At 36.7% G+C, this 25875-nt stretch overlaps 1 protein-coding gene and 2 pseudogenes across 1 annotated transcript; all 3 read right to left on the bottom strand.

Moving 5' to 3' along the window:
• Positions 1-648: 648 nt before the first annotated feature.
• On the bottom strand, positions 649-1605 carry OR52A5 (olfactory receptor family 52 subfamily A member 5). The gene has a single exon (NM_001390287.1). The coding sequence runs from the start codon at positions 1603-1605 to the stop codon at positions 649-651; it is 957 nt and encodes a 318-aa protein (NP_001377216.1).
• OR52A27P (olfactory receptor family 52 subfamily A member 27, pseudogene) lies at positions 11914-12809 on the bottom strand (annotated as a pseudogene).
• Positions 23162-24062, bottom strand: OR52A25P (olfactory receptor family 52 subfamily A member 25, pseudogene; annotated as a pseudogene).

Here is a 25875-nt window from a genome sequence, read left to right on the forward strand (position 1 = left end):
GATAATTTTGTTTCCTAAAAACATTTTATCTGTGAATAGACCTAATTTATTTTTATAAATCTTTTTTGTGTTTTCTTTCTTATACCACTAATTCCATGTTTACAGAATTTAGTTTACATCCTATAGGTTTTGTGTTGTTGTCATTGGTATTATTGATTTTACATTATTTTTATATCAGTATTTCAGACAAAAAATAGACAAAAATAGATGTTATTAAAATTTTCAACATATAGATTCACAAGGAGATATCAGAAAATGAATCATGGCCAGAATTACAGCTAAGTGTTGGATTAACACTTTGAAGATATGAATGTTTGACATGATCCTTAGAAGTTATCTGGGATCAACTGCTGTTTTCTACAAGTTACTTATCTGTGCAGGTCTAAGTGTTACTCAAGAGAAAGCTCTAGGTTGTAAGGTACAGGGCAAAAACAATAATGGAAACAATTGGAAATCACAATATAAGAGTTTCTTAGAGTAGTAAACCAAAGTTCTTAAGTATTGGATGATTCATTAAGTGTCTCCTTCCATTATGAGTATCTGAGATTTAAAATATTTTTTCAGATGTAGAAATGTGTAGAAGACCTAGCTTTTAGCACATTGATGTTGCTACTTTGAACTAACCTAAATTTTCTTTAGAAAGATCCACTAATGATTAAGATGTTTGGAGCATACAAATATTGTTAGCACATGGTCACGGATTTGTTTGGTCTTCACTCCATAGATGATTGGGTTGAGAAAAGGTGGAACTAACAGGTAAAGGTTAGATAAAAGGATATGAACGTATGGTGGTATGTGAGAACCAAACCTATGTGTGAAGAAAGAGAAGAAGCCAAGGAGGTAGAACTGCAGGAAGACACAAATATGAGTGATGCATGTATTAAAGGCTTTGAATCTTGCCTCCTTCTGGGGCAGTTGAAAGACAGTGATAAAGATCTGAATGTAGGACAAGGTGATAAAGATTATGTCAAACCCTAAGATAGTGAAGGCAACAAATAGACCATAGATCTTGTTGATCCATATATCTTCAATAGCCAGCTTCACAATGGCCATGTGCTCACAGTAAGAGTGGGAGACAACTGTGGTTCGGTAGAATTTGAGACGATATTTGATTAGTACCAGGCATGGCGCTCCAAGTATGGCAGCTCTGAGTGTCACCCCAACCCCAATGTGAGTCAAGAGTTTTTGGGAGAAGATGCTGGCATGTCTCAAGGGATTACAGATGGCCACATACCGATCTAGGGCCATCGCCAGCAGGACACCTGATTCAATTCCCTGGAATGAGTGAAGAAGCCACATTTGTAGAAGACATGCTTCAAAAGAAATCTCCATCAAATGAAACCAGAAGATGCCTAACATTTTGGGGAGAATACAAGTGCTAAGAGCAATGTCTGTGGCCCCCAACATAGCGAGAAGAATGTACATAGGACTATGGAGGCTGTTTTCATATTTGATTATCACCAAAATTAGAGTATTCCCAATTACTGCCATAAGGTACATGACACAGAATGGAATCCCGATCCAGCATTGCACTGACTCCAGGCCAGGAATCCCGATGAGTGTTAATACAGAGGGCATGAAGACTGAGCCATTGGGTCCGAGCATGGCGATTTGGTCAGTAGACTCAAGTAGGGATATCGCTGTTTCATCTCCTATTCCCTGTTAAGTCTAAAAAATTAAAAATAAGGACAAATTTTTTAAGTAAAACATACTTTAGTTCAATTAGGAGGATACCATTTTATCGGTCCCAATGGCTCCTCTCTAATTTTCCATCTCTTTTTCCAATGTCTTTCAATGATCAATTATGAGATTCTATGTTTCTGCATGCCTTTATCATTTTCAATGAGAAAAATTAAGTGGACTGGATAACTTCTTTCTAGTCTTTGAATACTGGAACAAATAAATTCCCTTTAGCTTGTGTTTGCTAATCACCCTCAGTACTGTCTTTATGACCCGCCAATTCAAATTGAGGGAACAATTCATTTAATTCAGAGTAAAGAATTTCAAAAACTAAACTGTACCTAGATTAGATATGAAGGATCTATACCAGTGGTAAATCATTCTGCTTGATTATAATCAGAAAACAAGTTTAATGAGAATATTTTTTCATTTTGAAACTCACTTTTTTTTTCTAGGTTAGCCTCTTCATTATTGGATCCCTCTGCAATAGACTCTCAGACTGCTTTAAATCTAATTTTTCAAATTTTCAGTATTTTCCCAAAGACAAGCTCTACATCTTTACCTTCTGTTTCTTAAACTCTGATAAGACAAATCCATTAATTTTATTTTATTTTTGATTTTTAAAAAACTTTTTATTTTGTATTGGGATATAGCCAATTAACAAACAATGCTGTGATAGTCTCAGGTGAACAGTGAAGGGACTCAGCCTTACATATACATGTATCCGTTCTCCCCCAAACTCCTGTCCCATCCAGGCTACCACATAACATTGAACAGAATTCCGTCCACAAAACATTGAACATAGTTCCATGAGCTATACAGTAGGTCCTTGTTGGTTATCAACTATAAAATAATAGTCTGTATACATTGTTCCCAAACTGTCCCTTCCCTCTTCCTTTTCCCCCAGCAACCCTAATCTCATTCTCAAAGTCTATGAGTCTGTTTCTGTTTTGTACATAAATTAATTTGTATAATTTCTTTTTAGATAATGGGTGTTACCTTTTATCCTTAGCTTGAAGGATAGCTTGAAGGAAAATCTCAGGTTCTTGTCCTCTCTATCATCCTTCAAGTTACCCTTTATCTTTAGCTTGAAGATCTCCCTTTTAGATCTTTTCTCACTATGCCCTGTTGTGTGCAAATCACTTGTATTCAACTTCAAGTACCAAACTATACCTCCTATGCTTCCCTTTCATTATCAATAAACATTTAGCCTGAATATTTAGTTTTTCTTAACTATTTGCAGTAACATACAACTCTCTATGAAATTTAATGTTTCCTTTACTTAAAGCCTCAGGCATCTTATAGCCACTAAAACTACAATTTCTATCCAGGTAAACATTTTTATTTTATACAACTGTTTTTCATAGGAGCAGATTCATCTCTTAGTCTCTGCCCTTCAGTGATTACTTCACCCATAACACCGTATGCTTCCAGGGCCTCTTATGAGTGGCTTTGTCTTATCATTTTCCAAAGTCTTCAGGGTTTTTCTTGCCTGCTAATGAAAGTTGCTCAGTCATGTCCAACTCTAAGGGCTCAGAATAACCCACCACTTTGTACTTGTAGACATGGATCATGTAAACTGTCAAAAAAACATCTTTAAAGGTACAGTTGTCTGTCTCAAAAAATTTATATAACTGTGCTTTGAGTTCTCAGAGAAGGCAATGGCACTCCACTCCAGTACTCTTGCCTGGAAATTCCCAAGGATGGAGGAGCCTGGTAGGTTGCAGTCCATGGGGTCGCTAAGAGTCAAGACACAACTGAGGGACTTCACTTTCACTTTTCCCTTTCATGCATTGGAGAAGGAAATGGCAACCCACTCCAGTGTTCTTGCCTGGAGAATCCCAGGGACGGGGGAGCCTGGTGGGCTGTCTATGGGATCACACAGAGTTGGACACGACTGAAGTGACTTAGCAGCAGTAGCTTTGAGTTCTAACAGGAGGAAAAGTTCTGAGAGCTTTTTAAGATGCTATTCCTGAGTTATAATCCTCAATTTGGCTCAAATAACATTTTCTGTTTCTTGTTGTTGTTCAGTCTCTCATCCATGTCTGACTCTTTGTAACCACATGGACTTCAGTACTTCAGGCTTCCCTGTCCTTCACTATCTCCTGGAGTTTGCTCTAACTCATGTCCATTGAGTAAGTGATGCCATCCACTCATCTAGCCTTCTGTCATCCCCTTCTCCTCCTGCCTTCAATCTTTCCCAGCATCAGGGTATTTTCCGATGGGTCAGTTCTTCACTTCACGTGGCCAAACTATTGGAACTTCAGCTTCAGCATCAGTCTTTCCAATGAATATTCAGGATTGATTTCCTTAGGATGGACTGGTTTGATCTCCTTGTAGTCCAAGGGACTCTCAAGAGTCTTCAACACCACAGTTCCAAAGCATCAATTTGACTCTCAGTCTTCTTTATAGTCCAACTCTCACATACATACGTGACTACTGGAAAAACTATAGCTTTGACCATACAGATCTTTGTCAGCAAAGCAATGTCTTTGCTTTTTACTATGTTGTAGCCCTTTCTATTTCTTAGATTAGTTTTTTTCACTGACACTAACTTTATGAGTCCTAATATTCTTCTACAGTAAGGCTTCCTTGGTTATTTTTTTTTAATTTTATTTTATTTTTAAACTTTACAATATTGTATTGATTTTGCCAAATATGGAAATGAATCCGCCACAGGTAAGTATTGTTTTTTTACTGCTGCTGCTGCTGCTAAGTTGCTTCAGGTGTGTCTGACTCTGTGTGACTCCATAAATGGCAGCCCACCAGGCTCCGCTCTTCCTGGGATTCTCCAGTCAAGAGCACTGGAGTGGGTTGTCATTTCCTTCTCCAATGCATGAAAGTGAAAAGTGAAAGTGAAGTCGCTCAGTCGTGTCTGACTTTGCGACCCCATGGACTGCAGCCTACCAGGCTCCTCCGTCCATGGGACTTTCCAGGCAAGAGTACTGGAGTGGGTTGTCATTGCCTTCTCCTGTTTTCTTACAGGGCAGGAAAAAAAAAAAAAAAGACAGTCTTTAATGATTAAGAATTAACAGTTATGTGCCTTTAATCAAATTGGGAGAATAATTTGCCTAGGAAGTGGAATCATTTTTCAGTGGAATCATAATCAGATAAAAGAGATGTGGGGGACACTCAAAGAGAAAATAGTTTGTACAAAAACCACAGAAGATTGTGAGCTATGGCAGGGCTGTATATAAAAAAAAATGTGTTTCATATGTAATATATTTTATAAGCAGAAATTATGGATAATAAAAAGCAAAGAATATAAAAAATGAAGTTAATGTTTTAAACCAAATGATTTAACATTTTAGGATTTAAGATCATCTTTTTTTGGAAGGTAAAAAAATTCATCTTCTAGCAGCTCGATGAATGGCTTGAAAGACATGGCAGCTCAGTGTGATGAGACTTGGATGGGAGACTAAGAAAGATATTTGTGACAGTCCATACATTATATCATGAGGAGATGTGGTCTAGCAAAAGAATAAAAAGAATGCAAAATCTGTTTTGCATTGGACTCATTGTCTTTATGTAACAGAAATTGGAAGGGATGAGGCTGAGTGTTCCTTGGTTGAGAATTATAGCAATGAATGACAAAAGACAAGCTGAAAGGAACTTTGTGTGCATAGATGTGTTTGTTTACAAAGAGAAGAAAGATATCTTAAATGCTGAGATTCATAAGCCTTACCCTTATGAATTCATAAATTCATAAGGGTAAATATACTTTGGTCATCTTTATAGCATAAAACTTGAATTATTAGTGTTACATACAGGTCCAATTTTGATTCAAACTGAATTTCAGGATCTAAAAGGTTTAAGGAATTCAGGGCTCTAAATCCACACTCCCTACAATCTCAGGAATTTTTCCTCAATGAACTCTCTGACATTCACCCACTGAGCTCTATCTCAAGTCCTCCAGTGACAGAGGACTCTCTGTTTTCTCAGATAGCTTGCCATATTTCAGGTCAGGTCTGAATGTCAAACAGATCTTCTGTACAACATCCTTAAATGGGCTCCTTCTAAATTCCTTATTAAATTCCCAAATATGCAATCCAACGACACACATTAGCTATGAGGCACGGCAGTGAATTGCACAGGATCTGAAGTCAGTCAACAGAGTTTAAATTCAACACAGACAGTTATGAAACTTTACATGGTTTTGATTTCATTACTAAGGACATATTCATGGATAGAAATATATTACAGTGTGATTGTGAGTATTCTATGACATAATCCATCTAAATATTTGGAAGGAAACATAAGATGTATTGATCTGTCAATAAATGCCAGTTTTTAATAAATGAACTTTTACCTTTTTCTCACAAATCACTCCAGATATTAAAAGAGCATTTTATCTGAAAGAGGATTTCTACTGAATTACTTGAAGGGTATCTTTTCTTCCTGCATCTTTTCTAGTCTAAACATGTATAATTTCCTGATCTCTTAAAAAATAAGCTTTCCATTCATCTATCAGCACGCATATTATTCTCTAAAGGTCCTTCATTTTGTCAATCTCACTTAACAGTTTGTCACCAAGCATGGCTTAATTGATTCTGAAATGCTGTGAAAAGCATAGGGCACATCTTCCTAGCGTTTCATCACTTAATGACTGTAAGATTATATGTTTTTTATCCTGGAATTATATGATCAAGTTGTGTGTGTATGTATGTGTGTGTATATATATATATATATATATATATATATATATATATAATAATAGCAAGCCTCCAGTTTCCCACACTCAGTGCAGAATTTCAAACCCAAAGACTTACCAGGAATCCTCTGTGATGATACAGGTCGAAATCATAAAGCAGAAAATGATCTGACGTTTCAGATAGTGAAGGATGAATGTTTTGTACTGTAGCATGCACCTGGGGGACTGGTTTTTACCAGTCCCTGGTGAGCTTTTGGGTTCACTGGAGACAAGAATGAAAAAGGCACACTGTTGTTCAGAACATACAAGATTTATTCTCTAATGGTTTTTTACCTCGAAAAATTTCTCAAACTTTGGTTTCACTCTGGGACTGGGAAATAAAATGAGTCTCCTTTTAAAAGAGAAGACATTGTCCCAAGACCACACACATAAAAAAAAATCAATGATGCTTATTAAAAAATAATGAAATAATAAAGGTATACAATCACATCTTGAGATATTCAGATTGATCAGCGTGGACATGCTGGAAGATAAGTGAAAATATGTATTTTTGTAATTTAATTCTAGTTGGGGTACAAATATTTCTTCTTTATGCACATGGTTGGGACTGACTGGGAATGTTCATCTCAGAGCCTCAGTTACCAGTCAGTTTCTGATTTTCTTCTGGACAAAATCTGGTGACATAAATCTTTTCTGATTCCAAACCATCTCTCTCCAAACTGTCCCAGTTATGTTCAGAGTGATCATGAAAAAATAGTATACATTTTCAAAATTTTTAGTGTCCTTCTAAAATTTATATCAATTTCCCAACCTGAAACTGTTATTTATGTCAGGTATTATACTTACTTGGTTTAATCAAGGTTTATGACTCACAGTAAGGATTTTAAACTTTAGCATCAAAAGGAGGAAGGAAAACATTTCAGTTTTCTGAAAAGTACAAGAGAGAAGTTATCAACCCTGGGTTATCTAAAGGCCTTAATTAAAATCACACTGGTTTTGCCCTATGTAATTGGGTCAGGTCCTATTTAGAAGCTCTATTCCTTTTGAATTAGGAGACTCACTGACCACATCCTCTTATTAAACAGCAATAAAATCATCATCATCTTAGAAAAAGCAATGGTATAGGATTGAAGGCAGATATACAGATAAGCCAGCTCAGCCTTGATCAGGGTATGTGCATGTCTTCACACCTGGGCACTCAGTGATTCACATCAGTAGATTGAAATCAGCCACAGCTGAGTATCTGCATGGGAGAAATAAAACCCAAAACCAGTGCACATAGTCAAATAAAAAGAAATAAGTTTGAGTGAAATGTGAAAAATAAAAACAAGCCTGGACATCCCTTGTGGAGTTTTCTGAGTGAAAATGGATGTCATTACCAGGCAGAGAGAGAGGGATCATAGCAAAGCTTATATGGAGAGAGATCTGCCTAGAGCCAGCGTGAGGAACTCCGCTCGTGGCAAAGGTCATGAGGAAGGAGGCTCGGCATACGCAAAGGCGGTATCAAGCCTCAGGAGTCCCCCTGGAAATTCTCAAGCATCTACCCCCAAAACCAGAATCTGCCTACTTTACTGCTTTGTGCTCTCACCTACACCTCTGACTTTACGGGGGGCTGTCCCCCACCATCTCACTCTGAAAAAGAGTTAACTTACAGCTCCAGTTAATAAAATTCCTGGGCGTGACAAGAGTGTTTCAACCTACAAACTCCTTTAGAAGTCCTCTAGCCTGCCTGAACAGGTTCTTCCAGCTACATGTGATTGTTCAGAGCCTCCCAACCATGAGAGACATGAGATGTTCTAAACTGTCTAAATACAGATTCCTTTGAGCAGTTAAAAGTTTGATTAGAAATTGTATTGGTGAAGGGTTTTTCACTTTTTGGGCCAATGTTTGCTGCTAAGTTTCCATATCCCTTACCTACTGTGTCCCTGGCAGTGTATTGATTAATATAATTGGTGTACAGGAATGTAAGTAGTAGCTTTAATGTTTGTAACCTTGGACCCTTGAGTTAATTCTTTTCTTGTTATAGCCCACCACACCCTTGCCCTATAGGAATGCAACTTTATCTAATACTTTCAGAGGGTGGTGCCTGACTTTAGAATAATCACCTTTAGAGAAAAATAAGTTTTCTGAAGAAAGGATCTTAAAGTGTTGACAGGGCCCCTGGCCAGAAGATGATGTAAATCATCTAAACTTTTGCATATGATAAGTTTGAAAGCCTGGCTTCGATAAGGATCAAGGACTGCTGACCTTCCCCCATTATCCTCTATGCACTACTTAAGGTATAAAAACTACTTTGGAAAATAAAGTGCGGGCCTTGTTCACTGAAGCTTGGTCTCCCCATGTCGTTCTTTCTCTCACCTTCTGGCTGAATTCCCATCTGGACCATGGAGGCTCGTCAAGCCTACTAATTATGCCTGGGCTTCTAAGATCTGACCAGGGAGGCCTTAGTGTCTCCTCTCCTTCGGGAGAATGGAAGGATGCCTGCGGCCTACATAGGTGACACAAATTCCTTATTTTGGAATTTTATTAGCTTTCCACATAAACCAAGTTATTCAGCCTCTTTTCTCCACTGCATTTTCTCACTGAGCTATCCTTATTTGATCACTCTTTATATCTTTAATTCTATCGTATCCTGATCGCCGAAGCCGTCTCCCCTTCGAATTCCCTGGATCCACCGGGGCTGGACCCTGGCAGAGCTCTGTTTCCTTGGTGCAAGAGTAGATTCAGGTATCTCATGCATTAGAATGTCATTCAAATATGAAGATAAATGAAACTCTTATTTATGCTACAATCCAAATGAACCTTGGGAACATTAGTCTAAGTGAAAGCAGCCAGTCATAAAAGGTCAAATATTGTTTCATTTCACTTATATGAGATGTCCAGAGAAGTGAAATCACAGACACAGATGCAAAAAGTCAAGTAATGTGTGCCATTAAATGGGGGCAGAATGTGGAGAATGCGGAGTGGCTGCTAAAGGGGGATGGAATATCTTTATTGGGATGATGAAAATGTTCAGGGATTTGATAATAGTGATGAATGTCCAGTTGTTTGGACATTCAAAAACCAGAGTTGTATACTCTTAAAAGATTGTGCTAAATGGTATGTAAATTATATTTCAATAAATTTTAAAAAAGATTCATTATATTATACAGAAACCATACTAAAAAAATTAATAGATATATGCTTTTAAATTTAGAATACATAAAATAATTGTGGTGATGTGATTTAATGATCAAGATGGCAACTAAGCTCAAATATAGTTGTTAAATATTTATCCTGGGGAAAAAGTTTATATTGGAATTCGGCATTCTACTCAACTTTTTGGTAAACACCTTAAACTGTTCTAAAAATAAATTAAAAATAATTAAAAAGCAGGAAATATCATTTGATAGGTGTGAAATAAGTTTTTTGAGTTTGGAACACCTCTTCCTCTACATTCCCTTATTAGGAAATCATGTAAATTATTGTCATTATTATTATTACTGCTCTGAGAATAAATGCTTATTATGAAAATTTGGTAGGATTTTTATGCATTTATTTTCTGAATGTTCCATTTATTATGCATTTATTCATAATTAAAGTGTGTCATGTATTACACGACTAATATTACATATGCAAATGTGCATTCCCCACCCCACCCCACCCCCCTGTCACCCCGCTTGACTGCTTTCTTGCTTTTAGATTCTAGTTAGGCATTTCCTTTAAGGAGTTTAGCCATTTCCCTTTTTTTTCTCTACCCCTCCTAGTAGCCCTCATGCTGTGTATAATATAGACCACTCTAATTTATTTGTATATTCATGTTGTCGCAAACAATTGGACATAACTTAGTGACTAAGCAACCAAAAACCCAAGCAAATGGAAGATGAGAAAGAAACCATTTTATTTTTCATAAGATTGAGAGAGGGAAAGTGAAGTGTTTGTTGCTCAGTCCTTCTGTGACCCCATGGACTACAGCCTACAAGGCTCCTTTGTCCATGGAATTTTCCAGGCATGAATACTGGAGTAGGTTGCCATTTCCTTCTGCAGACAAATAGTCTAACTGTCCACAATCTGATTCAGGATCAACACAGTGCATTTAATAATCATATCTCTTTCAGATCAGTCACTCAGTCATGTCCAACTCTTTGTGACCCCATGAATCGCAGCACGCCAGGCTTCCCTGTCCATCACCAACTCCTGGAGTTCACTCAGACTCACGTCCATCGAGTCAGTGATGCCATCCAGCCATCTCCTCCTCTGTTGTCCCCTTCTCCTCTTGCCCCCAATCCCTCCCAGCATCAGAGTCTTTTCCAGTGAGTCAACTCTTCCCATGACATGGCCAAAGTACTGGAGTTTCAGCTTTAGCATCATTCCTTCCAAAGAAATCCCAGGGCTGATCTCCTTCAGAATGGACTGGTTGGATCTCCTTGCAGTCCAAGGGACTCTCAAAGAGTCTTCTCCAACACCACAGTTCAAAAGCATCAATTCTTCAGCGCCCAGCCTTCTTCACAGTCCAACTCTCACATCCATACATGACCACAGGAAAAACCATAGCCTTGACTAGACGAACCTTTGTTGGCAAAGTAATGTCTCTGCTTTTGAATATGTTATCTAGGTTGGTCATAACTTTCCTTCCAAAGAGTAAGCGTCTTTTAATTTCATGGCTGCAGTCACCATTTGCAGTGATTTTGGAGCCCAGAAAAATAAAGTCTGACACTGTTTCCACTGTTTCCCCGTCTATTTCCCATGAAGTGATGGGACCAGATGCCATGATTTTCGTTTTCTGAATGTTGAGCTTTAAGCCAACTTTTTCACTCTCCACTTGCACTTTCATCAAGAGGCTTTTGAGTTCCTCTTCACTTTCTGCCATAAGGGTGGTGTCATCTGCATATCTGAGGTTATTGATATTTCTCCCAGCAATCTTGATTCCAGCTTGTGTTTCTTCCCGTCCAGCGTTTCTCATGATGTACTCTGCATATAAGTTAAATAAGCAGGGTGACAATATAGAGCCTTGACTTACTCCTTTTCCTATTTGGAACCAGTCTGTTGTTCCATGTCTAGTTCATATCTCTTTAGACTTCTTTAACCTACAGGAATTCCTCAGACTTTCTTCTATCTTTTGTTTTCATTTCTAAGGATTTATTTTCTTACTATTTTAAAGCTTTATGTTGAAGTCTAACACATATACACAAATCATTTGTTTTAAAGCTTAAATAATTTTTCACAATATCAGAATAAATATGAAACAATCCATTTGAGTAATATAACACTATTTGCACCTACAAATCCGTGCCTGAATTTTTCATTACATCATAATTTCTGCAAGAAAAGGAAAAGACACATATTCACTATTGTATTGTTTTATGTTTCTTATTCTCATTAACCAAGTAGAGTCCATAATCCTTCTGACATATAATTGTCATGGGCAAATAGAATCTGGAAACCAGCTTACATGCTGGCAAATTAAAAATAACAACAGTAAAAAATAACAATTAGAATATTCTGGATTCACAAATAACACGGATTTTTGTTGTTTTGTTTTGAAAGATTGTTACTATTGCACAAAAGAAAAAGCCTGAAAGTATTATTCACAGTAAACTTTATAAACAGAACATTTTTACCCTATGGATACAGATCTGCTTGGTCTTTGCACCATAGACAAGTGGATTGAGAAATGGAGGAACCAACAGAAAAGAGGATGTGAATATAAGGTGGGATGTGAGAACCAAACCTATGTGCAAAGAATGAGAAGAAACCAAGGAGGTAGAACCGGAGAAAGTCACAGATGTGAGCAATGCAAGTATTTAATGCTTTCAACCTGGCCTCCTTTTGGGGAAATCAAAAAACTGTGATAAATATCTGCATATAGGACAATGTAATGAATGTGGGCTCAAACACTGTGATGTTGAAAGCCACAAACATACCATAGATTTTGTTGACCCTGATATTTTCTGCAGCAAGTTTCACAATGGCTATATGCTTACAGTAGGAGTGGGAGATGACTGCTCTATAATAAAACTGAAACTTGAACTTTATCAGTACTAAGGATGGGGTTATAAGAATGGCAGTCCTGAGTGTTACTGCAGCTGCTATTTGGGTGGCTAGAAAGTGGGTAAGATGGCAGCATGTCTGAGTGGATAACAGATGACTACATAGTGGTCCAGGGCCATGGCCAGCAAGATGTCTGATTCCATGCCCTGAAATGTGTGACTGAGCCACATTTGAAGCAGGCAAGAATCAAAATATATTTTTGGTACATGAAACAGAAGGTTCCAAGCATCTTGCGCACAATACTGGTAAGAAGTACAATATCTGTGACTCCTAGCATGCCTTAGAAAATGTACTTGGGGTCATGGAGGCTGGAATCTCATTTGATGATGATCATAAGCAAGGCATTTCTGATCATAGCAATGAGATACAGGACACAGAATGGAATCCCAATCCAACACTGCACAGACTCTAGGCCTGGGATCCCTATTAGTGTCAACACAGAGGGCATGAAGACTATGATGTTGGAAATAGGCAGTGTCCTTGGGTCTCCTGACGCAAACAAAAAACATTTCTCTGTCAGTGCTACTACCTCTCCTACTTCCTATTTCATCCAAAGTCATCGTACTGAGTGTATATGATTTTGGTAGAGCTCAAAACACATCATCCAACTCATTCATATATAGAAGGTAAAAGAAAGATCCATAAAGACACATCATTTTTTTTTTAGGAAAGGCATCCACAAGAACAAAAAATATGATGTGCAACTGTGTTATATCAGATCAGATCAGTCACTCAGTCGTGTCCAACTCTTTGCGACCTCATGAATTGCAGCACGCCAGGCCTCCCTGTCCATCACCAACTCCCTGAGTTCACTCAGACTCATGTCCATCGAGTCAGTAATGCCATCTAGCCATCTCATCCTCTGTTGTCCCCTTCTTCTCCTGCCCTCAATCCCTCCCAGCATCAGAGTCTTTTCCAATGAGTCAGCTCTTTGCATGAGGTGGCCAAAGTACTGGAGTTTCAGCTTTAGCATCATTCCTTCTAAAGAAATCCCAGGGCTGATCTCCTTTAGAATGCACTGGTTGGATCTCCTTGCAGTCCAAGGGACTCTCAAGAGTCTTCTCCAACACCACAGTTCAAAAACATCAATTCTTCGGCACTCAGCCTTCTTCACAGTCCAGCTCTCACATCCATACATGACCACAGGAAAAACCATAGCCTTGACTAGACAAACCTTTGTTGGCAAAGTGCTATCTAGGTTAGTCATAACTTTCCTTCCAAGGAGTAAGCTCTTTTAATTTCATGGCTGCAGTCACCATCTGCAGTGATTTTGGAGCCCAGAAAAATAATGTTACATAGAACCGGCTAAATTCCTAAGTAAGGGAATCAACTGCTATCTTGTCTGTTATTTCATTTCAAAACTGTGCACCAAAAAACTATACTTGTTTATTTTACTTGGCAATTATGTTTTAGTCAGAGGTTGGTGATTCTCTCCATATTTCACATTCCAGTTACTGCTTCTGCTGCTGCTGCTGCTAAGTCACTTCAGTCGTGTCCGACTCTGTGCGACCCCATAGACGGAAGCCTACCAGGCTCCCCCGTCTCTGGGATTCTTCAGGCAAGAACACTGGAGTGGGTTGCCATTTCCTTCTCCAATGCATGAAAGTGAAAAGTGAAAGTGAAGTCGCTCAGTCGTGTCCGACTCTTCGCGACCACATGGACTGCAGCCTACCAGGCTCCTCCGTCCATGGGATTTTCCAGACAAGAGTACTGGAGTGGGGTGCCATTCAGTATTCTGTTAATCTCAATTGTCTCTCAGTCAAAAACAGCTGGCCTGGGCTAGTAAGAGTTCAACTGTTACATTAGTGCAGAGTGCTCTCTAAGAAAGAGAGTAAACATACATTTTGTTACTTAAAAGCAAACTGTTTTTGTCTGTGTATGGATCTATGTTGTCTGCCTCTGTGTCAGATGAGATGTCTTTTCAGGAGAATGTGAGGAAGAGTTTTAGGAAAGGTCATTCAAATCTGTGTACGTTTGCAGAATCTGGGTCAAGATTTCTTGCTACGTTTTTACTTTTCTAATAAAACTGTGGTTAGTTTTTGCTATGTTTCTAATAGTGGAAATACTTAAATTTCTGTGGCTAAAATATATAAAATAAATTCTGGAATACACATAACAAGGTAATTAGAGTGGAGGGACCTTGAGGAAGCAAGAGAAGAGCAGACAAATGTAGAGGTAAGGAGGGACTCATCCTTTATAACTAAAGGATATAGGAACATCTGTTGTGTGTGTGCTAGTTGTTCAGTCATGTCTGACTCTTTGTGACCCCATGGACTGTAGCCCACCAAGCTCCTCTGTCCATGGGATTCTCCAGGCAAGAATACTAGAGTGGTTTGCCATTCCCTTCTCCAGGGAATCTTCCTGATCCAGGGATTGAACCCAGGTCTCTCATATTGGAGGCAGATTCTTGATGTCCCAGCCACCAGGGAAGCCAAGGAACATGAGTAAATGGGTAAATCAGAATAGAGACTTTGTTCTTGCATTTAAACTTTCCAGAGCTATCATTTCCATGAGACTTGATTAATTTAGGCTCATTAATTCTTAATGAGAAATAGATAATCTGGAACATGGGTCATTTTTGTGGGCTCAGGCATAAGAAGTTGATAGAAAATGAAGGCTTGGAGGGACATGTTCCTTAAAAGAAATTAAATATAGAACTATAAATGGAAGAGAGCTGAGAGGGGAAATGTTTAAGAAGATAAATTTAAAATAAGCAAAGAAATTTAATCATACTCAATTCACTGATAATTTAATTTTTTCTGAAAGCTTTTGATCTTATGTGTTATATGAAAGTTATCTGATCAAAATCATTATCCATTAACCATTATATATTTTGAATCAAGAAGGTCTCAAACCATGTATTAGAGAAATATTAGTAAAGCTGTTAAAATAAGGTTTGGTTATTTCATTCTTTCATAGACTTTTCAGTAAAATAGGTTTATGTCAGTAAACTCATGATCAGCTAACACTATACTGAGTGTCAACAAATAGGGCAGTAATGCAGGAAGCAGCTGTGGTTTGTGGTGCTTAACCCCAGGTGAAAGAAACAAGTCAGCCAGAATCACTTTAATGCAGGAAGTCTGTATCAGTTACCGTGTATTTTAGGATAGATTGGTCACTAAACTAAGCTGTTGGATACCTGTAGGTTAGCACCCCAATGACTCATTTTATGGTCAGTTCATACATCATTGACTCTAACAGTAGTAAAGTTTTTCTGTCTCAAAGATAATCAGGGATAGAATAGGAATCCTTTAAGAACGATCAGGGTGTCCCTTTTTCAAGAGGAAGAGGCAACATTTGAGCATGGTCTGACAGGTACAGATAGTGGGATGGCAGGTGGGAAGTACGTAAGTGAGCACAGGGTTGATAGGATGGAGTGATTATAGCTGGTAACGAAAAGTTACTGAGGTAAACTTGGGAATAGTGAGCTTACTTGTCAAAAGTTGGAAACTGGTTCTGCTCTTACCAGATATCTGAAGAGCACTATCCTTCATATCAACCACACTAAACTCTTATCAAACACCAACTCTTCTTAACATTTTTTATTATATATTCTGCAGTGCTTTCTATCTGGACCATCTGTAACAGCACCTGGCCAATGTCAAAATCCCACATCGATTTGGTGCTGGAACCATCCGCAATGGGTGGATATCTCAGGGACAGCCTTTCATGGTTTTCTCTTATCTCTGTAATACAGACCTTCTTCATCTTCTATACGTTTGTCCGAGATCATGTTTTTGTGTTCTTCCTCCAATAACACCATGATCTGTATTATTTGGAGGCATAACATCAATTTAATCAGTTTGAATTGAAGAAGAAAGCTGCTAGCTATCAATTTTAATATCGGTAATGAATGTGTGGAGAAAGACAATTTATAACCCTTAAGTGAGGGATTTGTTAGCCAGCAGTCAAACCACAGGAGACCCAGCAGATTTTAGTTTTGTCATCTTGGGTTCACCCACACCTATTATTCCTGAAAGCATTACCACAACTTGCAGACACCTCCTTACTCTTCTCTTTCCTAAAAGGCTAAATAAGAGACATTTATATACACCAGTTTTATTCATATAGAGTTCCTTTTATACTGTTTTCATTAACAAAAAAATGTCTAAAGTCTAATTAAATATAGACATGCTCCTTTGCCAATGAATTCAGTTTTTAAATGTTTTTAATTAAATGTAATCAAAACAAATGTTTTTAATTTTTCTTAAATAAATATTTTAAATATTTGACTCTTCCTTTCAATGAAGGAATTCTGGAAAGAAAAATATGAACCTATAATGTTCTTTTATTACATGTGTGCATGCATGTTAACAGTTGTATCCTACTCTTTGAGATATTATGGACTGTAACCCACCAATCCCCTCTGTATGTGAAGTTCTACAGGCAAGAATATGGGAGTGGGTTGCCATGCCCTCCTCCAGGAGATCTTACCCACCCAAGGAATAAACCCCCATCTCCTGCATTGCAGGCAGATGCTTTACTGCTGAACCAACAGGGAAGCCCAATCAATCTCTCTGTGCCTCTAAATCCATCAATAAATCTGTCTATCCATCTACATCCTATTGGCTCTGCTACTTTGGAGAATCTTCACTAATCCAATGGTTTAAAAGAACTCAATTAGAAATTAAAAGTTATGATAAGGTTCTGATAAATCGCTATAACTCTTATTTTATGAATTGATGTACTCAGTTGTTAAGTCATGTCCAACTGTTTGTGACCCCAAGGATCGTAACCCACCAGTCTTAGACTCTGTCCATGGGATTTCTCCAGCAAAAATACTGGAATGGGTTCATAACTCCCAGAAGAATAGAATATTGGATCAGAGAATGGTAATATTTTTATTTGTGTGCAAGGCTGACACACATGATGCCAAATTTATACTTTAGTTGTAATGGGCACAATTTTTAATTTGAAAAGTCTTAAAGAGTATATTAATAAAAGTAATGGCCTTTGTCATAAGTGATATTAACAAGGTTATAAGATATAAGTTTCATATGAAAAGTGTTTTGTATCATATAATTGTTATATAATACTGGATTATATTATATATTATTTATTATATATATATAATATATATATTATAAATATATAATATATTATATATATATAATATATATTATAAATATATAATATATTATATATTATTATATATATATATATAAATATATATAATATAATTCTTGTTACTGGAAAAAATAACTGGAAAGTAAAAAATAATAATTAGTAATAGAGAATAAAAACATGTTACATTAAGATCCAATTCTGTGTACGATAAAATAAAACACAAAATTCTGTCCTGAAAATTACAAACATTGTTGAGAGACAGTAGATAAGAACTAAAGCAACAGAGACCTATGTCACCTATATATATCTTGGAATATTGTTAAGATGTCAGTTCCTTTCAATTTATCCTATAAGAATCCTAACACATATTTTGCCAATAATTCAGAAACTGATTCTATATTTTATAAGGAAACTCAAGGTGATAGATCCAAAGTAATCTTTAAAAAAGTGTAAGTTTTGAGTTATTCCAATATCTTCAATTAGTACTCAATATAAAACCATAATAATCAAGACATTTTGGGATCATCATTGATATAAGGTTAGATTAGTGATTCAGAATGGAATTCTTGGAAGAATATCCACATCTATATGATCAGCTGATAGTCTACAAAGTTGATAAGAAAAGGCAAACATAAACTAAGCAGTAGAAAATGAATGTCTTCCTCTGCAGTGGTGGGGATAGTATTGGTATGTATTTAGCTAAACCTTTATCATTTGTCATTTTATGATCATTTATTATTTATCTAAACCTTTGTCACTTATCATTTTTAACAACTAAAGAATATAGAAACATGGGTAAACGTGTTACTTAATTGAAATAAAGCCTTGTTTTTACTTTATTCACAGCTACCATTACCATATGATCTGGCTAATTTAGCCTCTTCAACTCTTAATGAAATAGATAATCTGGAATCCTTGCATCATTTTTTTTGTGAACCCAGACATAAGAAATTAACAGTGAAGGAGTGAAAGACTGAAGGGGTGAATATGTTCCTTAAAAGGAGTTAAACATAGAATTAGAAATGGAAGGCAGAGGGGTGGTGTTGGGGCACCAGAGGTAACTCAGCAGAGGCTACAGAGAAACTGAGGAAATTTTCATTATTTCTCAATTCACTGAGAACTAATTTTTCTGAGAACCTGGGTTCATGCCTTATGTTAATGTTCTTTTCTAATTGAAAGCATCAGTTGTTAAATATTATGTAATTAGAGTCAGGAAATTCTCAAAACAACACATTAGAGGCATGTTCGTAATTCTGTAAATATAAACTCAGGTAATCTCTCAGAGATTCTCCTCTAAAGTTTCTGTAAATCAGTAATCTCCTGATAAAATAATCCTATATTGAAAGTCAACAGGTAGGATGGTAATGCAGGAAGAAGTTGTGATTCATGATGCTAAATCTCAAGTAAAAGAATGGAGAGATAAATTTAATGTAGAATCCCTGTATCTGTTTTCATATTTAGAATAGACTAGTCATTAAAGTAAGCTGTTGAATACCCATAGGTTTGCTCCCCAGTGACTAATTTTTTGATCAAGCTTTACATCACTGACTATAATAGCAGTCAAATTTTCTTTCTTAGATTATCAGACAAAAAGGATAATCAGAATTAGAATAGGAGTCCTTTGAGAACAAACACTGTGTCTGACTTTTTCAAGAGGAAGGAGCAACATTTGAGCATGATCAGACAAGTAGAGAGAGTTGGGTATCAGGTGGGAAGTACATGAGTGAGTAAAGGTTGATGAGATGGGGTGATTATTATTTTAAAAACTGGTATTGAAAAGTTATGGAGATAAACTTGAGAGCAGTGAGACTCACTTGACAATTGTTGGAGCTGGTTCTGCTCTTACCAGATGCCTGAAGCATGCAGTCAGCTTCACATCACTGTCACCTATGGTTTAGAATTCGTAATTCTTCCTATTATTTTCCATTATGAGTCCTGAAATGCCCCTTGTTTCTGTCTGCACCTTCTGTAACAGCACCCAGTCAGTGTCAGGAACTCTAAGTCATATGGTGCTGGGCCATCTGCAATGGATGGATATCAGTGAGATAAATCTTTCATGCCTTTCTGTTGTTTGTGCATTACAGACGTTCTTCATCTTTTATAAGTCTATGTGAGATCATGCTTTTGTGTTCATTCTCTAACAAAACTCAAAATAAGATCCGTATTATTCTGGAGCATAGCCTCAATTTATTCAGCTTAAATAGAAGAAAGTTGCCAGCCACCAATTTTAATGTTTCCTGATGGATTTGTGGAGGAGTTATGAACACAAAATGGGGATTTATTAGATACTAGCTAAACCACAAGGGGTCCTGCAAGTTTTGATGATTCCCACTTGGGTTCATCCATACTAATATCCCTGAAATCCTTAGTACAGTTTCCTTGTTCCTTTGTTTTGTTTTTCCACAGGCTAAATATGGAAATAATTATGTACACCAATTTTTTTTAAAGACCGAGTTCCCCTTCTTCTGTTCTCATTGACAAATAAGTCAAAAGTCTACTTAAATGTAAATATGCTCCTGTGCCAATAAATTCTATTAAATAAATATCCCATGATCCTTCCTTTCAATGAGGCAATTCTGATATGTTATATCTGCTATTAAAACTGGGGTATTGAACACCCCTACTATTTTTGTGTTGCTATTTATTTTTCCTTTAAGTAACATTAATGTTTGCTTCATATATTTGACACACTAATGTTTATAATAAATTTGCATATGAATTCAACCTTTAAATATTGCATGATATCTTTGCTTTCTGTGACAACTTTTTTTTTTTTTTTTTGCAACATCATGGGGCGTGCAGAATCCTAGCGTCCTGACCTGACCCACAGCAGTGAAAACACTGAGTCCTAAACCCTGACCTGCCAGGGAATTCCCAGTGACAGTTTAATTAAAAGCCTATTTGACTAAAAAAACTACATCCACTACTCCCTCTTTGGCTTACCATTGGCTTGAAATTTCTTCTTCTATTTCTTCACTTTCAGCCTCTACGTGTGTTTTAAGTCTTAAATCCTATGGCATTCTTATAGACAACATATACTTTAATTTTCATTTAGTTACTTATATTTTTTACATATGACTCATTATCCTTTAAAAGTTTTTATTATTACTATTATTCATTCTCTCACTGGATTTTTTCATGTCTTTTGCTGTTGTTGTTCAGTCGCTCAGTCGTGTCCTACTCTTTGCGACCACATGGGCTGCAGAACGCCAGGCTTCCCTGTCCTTCACCATCTTCCAGAGCTTGCTCAAACTCATGTCCATGGAGTCAGTGCTGCCATCCAACCATCTCATCCTCTGTTGTCTCCTACTCCTCTTGGCTTCAATCTTTCCCAGCATCAGGGTCTTTTCTAATGAACCGGCTCTTTGCATCTGGTGGCCAAAGTACTGGAGCTTCAGCTTCAGCATCAGTTCTTCCAATGAATATTCAGGACTGATTTCCTTTAGAATTTACTAGTTCGATCTTCTTGCTGTCCAAGGGATGCACTAGAGTCTTATCCAACTCCACAGTTCAAAAGTATCAATTGTACAAAAGTAAGTGCCAAAGCACTTAGTCTTCTTTATGGTCCAACTCTCACATGGCAATGGCAACCCACACCAGTACTCTTGCCTGGAAAATCCCATGGGTGGAAAAGCCTGGTAGGCTATAGTCCATGGGGTCGCTAAGAGTTGGACACAACTGAGTGACTTCACTTTCACTTTCTCACATCCATACATTACTCTTGGAAAAACCATAGCTTCGACTATACATATGTTTGTCAGCAGAGTAATGTCTCTGCTTTTTAACACACTGTTTAAGTTTGTCATAGCTTTTCTTCCAAGAAGCAAGCATCTTTTAATTTCATGGCTGCAGAAACATCTTCAGTGATTTTGGAGCCCAAGAAAATAAAGTCTGTCACTCAACATAATTCATGTTTGCAAAATTTTACTAAACTCAGATACATTGTGACTCAAATTTATTTCTGCATTATTTAACAAGATACCATTCCAATTTTTTTTTCTACCTCTGAATCTTTAATATTGTGCTCTCTTCATTTTATTGTAATGGGATGTTTTCTTGGGTAACTCCTTTCTTGAACTGTGCATCAGTCTAAAATTAGAGACCAGATTCTTTCCCTGTGTACTTGATTTTTCTTAGAAATTGTTATGAGTCCTCAGTGTTAAAGTTTGATTGAAGAAAATTTAAACCTGATCACTACTGGTACAGCATCCTGGGTGAAGATTAAAATGCATGGACAGAGGAATAGCAAAGAGTGAAGAAATATTTGAAGTATTTGTTTAGCAGTCAATTTCTCACATGGCAGGTTTGATTGAGGGGCATAGTTTATTTTAAGATGATATACTGATTCATTGAAAGCACCATCTTTGTTTACATTAATAATATTGGAATAAGCCCTCTAGTATGCTGATTTTGTGTAAGATAACATTACATGTTACTTTAAAGTCTCCAGATTAGTTACTCTTTAATACCATTGATAAACACCAGAGAAATGTTTAAACTGTTTGTCATACAATGCCATTTTTACTGAAGTTCTAATAAGTCTGATGCATTGTTAATAAAAGTGTAAATAAGACACAAATATTGTCCTCTAGATACTTGCAGTAGGTGATTTCTAAATGCAGTGGAATTTATTTGTCTATGTTTTCAATTCTATAACTTAAACGTTCAAATATGGGAAAAGCTCAAACTGGAAAAAGTATTAAAATGTGTGCCTTCTGAAGTGTGTGTTTTATTTAAGTACTGATGATAATTTTATTTCCTTAAAAATATTACTTCTGAATAAGCCTAATTTATTTTCATCAGTCCTATTTTGTGCTATATTTCTTCCTCAAAAAGTTCAATGTTTACAGACTTTAGTTTATATCATATAGTTTTTATGTTGATCATATGTGGTATTATTGATTTTATATATATATATATATATATATCTCAGTATTTCAGAAAAAGTACCTGGATGTTCATTGGAAGGACTGATGCTGAAGCTGAAGCTCCAATACTTTGGCTAGCTGATACAAAGAGCCAACTCATTGGAAAAGACCCTGATGCTGGGAAAGATTGAGGGCAAGAGGAGAAGGGTATAACAGAGGATGAGATGGTTGGATGGCATCACCGACTCAATGGACATGAATTAGAGCAAACTCCAGGAGACACTGAAGGACTGAGAAGCCTGGCATGCTGCAGTTCATGGGACTGCAAAAGGTCAGACATGACTTAGCAGCTGAACAACAGGAACAACAAAACAAAAGTAGATGCTATTAAAAATTGTCAAAATATAGATTCAGAAACAAATATTAGAAAACAAGATATGACCAAAAGACAACTATGGGTTGTATTAACAGTTTGAAAATATGAATATGTGACATGGTCCTTGGGAGTTACCTAGAATAAGTGTCTTCTGCAATTCACTTATTTATGTAGGTCTAGAGAAAAGCTCTAGATTTCAAGGGACAAGCCAAGAACAGAAGAATAAATAAAACAATTTGAAATCACAATTCAAGAGAATTTTATTCTTTGTAAGAATAATAAACCAAATTTCATAAGTATTTGATGATTTGTTAAATATCTCAATTATAAGCATCTGAGAATTAACATTTTTTCAAGTGTAGACATTTTATATTTGGCTTTTAGCACATGAATGTTGCTATTTAAACTAACACAAATTCTCTTTAGAAGGATCCACTAGTGATCAAGATGTTTGGCGAATACAAATATTGTTAGTACATGGTCACAGATGTGTTTGGTCTTCACTCTATAGATGATTGGGTTGAGAAAAGGTGGAACTAACAGGTAAAGGTTAGACAAAAGGATATGAATGTATGGTGGTTTATGAGAACCAAACCTATGTGTGAAGAAAGAGAAGAAGCCAAGGATCAGAACTGTAGGAAGACAGAAATGTGGGCAATGCATGCATTAAAGGCTTTGAATCTCGCCTCCTTCTGGGGCAGTTGAAAGACAGTGATAAAGATTTGAACATAGGACAGAATAATAAAAATTATGTCAAATCCTAAGATAGAGAAGGCAACAAATAGACCGTATATCTTGTTGATCCATATATCTTCAGTAGGCAGCTTCACAATGGCCATGTGTTCACCATAAGTGTGGAGATGACCGTGGTTTGGTAGAATTTAAGATGACATTTACTAAGTACCAGCCATGGTGCTACAAGTAAGGCCGCCCTGAGTGTCACCCCAACTCCAATGTGAGTCAGAAGTTGTCCTGAGAAGACAGGGACATGTCTCAAGTGGTTACAGATGGCGACATAGTGATCCAGGGCCATCGCCAGCAAGACACCTGATTCAACACCCTGAAAGGAGTGAATAAGCCACATTTGCAGAAGATATGCTTCAAAAGAAATCTCTGTCAAATGAAGCCAAAAGATGCCTAATATTTTGGGGAGAATACAGGTGCTAAGTGCAATGTCTGTGGCCCCCAACATGGCCAAAAATATGTACATAGGTTTACACAGGCTGTTTTTATGTTTGATTATCATTATGATTAGGGAATTCCCAATCACAGCTACAAGGTACATGACACACAATGGAATCCCAATCCAACACTGCACTGACTCCAAACCAGGAATCCCGATGAGTGTTAATATAGAAGGCATGAAGACTGAGCCATTGGATATGAGCATGTTGATTTGATTAGTAGAATCAAGGAGTGGTATGTTGTGTCATCTTCCGATTCCTGTCAAGAGTTTATAAGTCAAAGAAGAAATTCATTTATTTTAGCTAAATATACTTTAGATTTGGGTGATACCACTTTATCCTTTTTCTATTATTGAAATATACCTGACAGATAACATTTTGTAAGTTTAATGTGCATGATACAGTGACTTGATACACTCATATATTGGAATATGATTTCCACTGTAGTGTAGGTAGCATCTCTACCATGTCATATAATTATATTTTCTTTTTTATGGTGATAATAAATAAGAAATAGATTCTTAGCATGTGTGATGTTTATAGTATAATAATGTCTATAAAACTATACCATGCATTAGATCTTCAGATGTTATTTATCTACTTATTTATCTGCATGTTTGTAACCTGAAACAATATGCCCACGGTTCTCTGAGCACTCATTCCCAGGTAACCACCATTTTACTCTTTGAGTTCATTTGTTTAAAGACTTTGCATATAAATCTTATGATGTAGTATTTGTCTCTCTTTGTCTGACTTATCTGACTTAACATAATATCTCTAATGTCTATTATTATCGTAACAAATGGCAGGAGTTTCTTCTTCTTGATAGCTAGACAAATTAATTATCCAGGAAATGCAAATCAAAATTACCATGAGATATCACTTTGCTACAGATCTTCCATCAATAGACAACAGAGAACAAGTGTTGATGAAGATATGGAGAATAGGGAACATTTGCTCACTGTTAGTGGGAACATAAATTTTTCAACCTATAGAAAACAATTTTGAAGTTCATAAAAAATTCAGAAAGGGTATACTGTATGATCCAATATTTCCACATTTGTTTGTATGTCCAAAGGAAGTAAAAATATGATAGTGAAGAGACATATGTAGACCCAGCTCATCTATGTTTATTGTAGTATTACTTTCAATAGTCAAGAGGTGGAAACAACCTTAGTACCCATGAATGAATAAATGATAAAGAAGATAAACAAGATGAAATATGCAACTATTGTTTCCAGTCTAACTACGGCTCTCTAACCTATCTGCTGCTTAGAGACTGGGATTCAAATTTAGCATATACCATTTATTTATATATACACACACACACACATATATATATATATATATATTGCATGTTATATATGAATATATGAGATCTTTAAGAATTTTAAAATATTTTATCTTCCTTCAGTTCAGTTCAGTTCAGTCGCTCAGTCGTGTCTGACTCTTTGCAACCCCATGAATTGCAGCACGCCAGGCCTCCCTGTCCATCACCAACTCCCGGAGTTCACTCAGACTCATGTCCATAGAGTCAGTGATGCCATCCAGCCATTTCATCCTCTGTCGCCCCCTTCTCCTCCTGCCCCTAATCCCTCCCAGCATCAGAGTCTTTATCTTCCTTACCTTATCTAATTGATATTTTTCTAGAGCTAAGTCTCTGTCACAGCAAAATTGGCATTTTAAGTCAGATAGATTTTTGTGTTGTGGATTTCTGTTTTGTGGAAGTTTAAGCAGTATCCCTAGCTCCTACCCACAAGATGTTGATTGCTTTCTCTTGTCATAATGACCAGATATATACCATACATTCCCAAGTATCCCCTAGATATGGAAGGTGGGGCATACCACTCCTGGTTGCTAACCATTATTCTAGACTCTTACATTGGGGAAAATAGCCGTTAACTGAATAAGAATGAATATTTATGTACCTTTAATCAAAATGGGCAGAATAAATCTGGCTATTAAGGTAAATTATTTTTCAGTAAGTAGTAGCCAGATAAAGGAGATGAAGAAGGGCAC

Source organism: Bos taurus, chromosome 15 (assembly GCF_002263795.3).
Source record: "Bos taurus isolate L1 Dominette 01449 registration number 42190680 breed Hereford chromosome 15, ARS-UCD2.0, whole genome shotgun sequence".
NCBI lineage: Eukaryota > Metazoa > Chordata > Mammalia > Artiodactyla > Bovidae > Bos > Bos taurus.

Excerpts from the sequence above, each read along its gene's own strand:
- OR52A5 (NM_001390287.1), bottom strand. The coding sequence starts at position 1,605 with ATGCTCGGACCCAATGGCTCAGTCTTCATGCCCTCTGTATTAACACTC.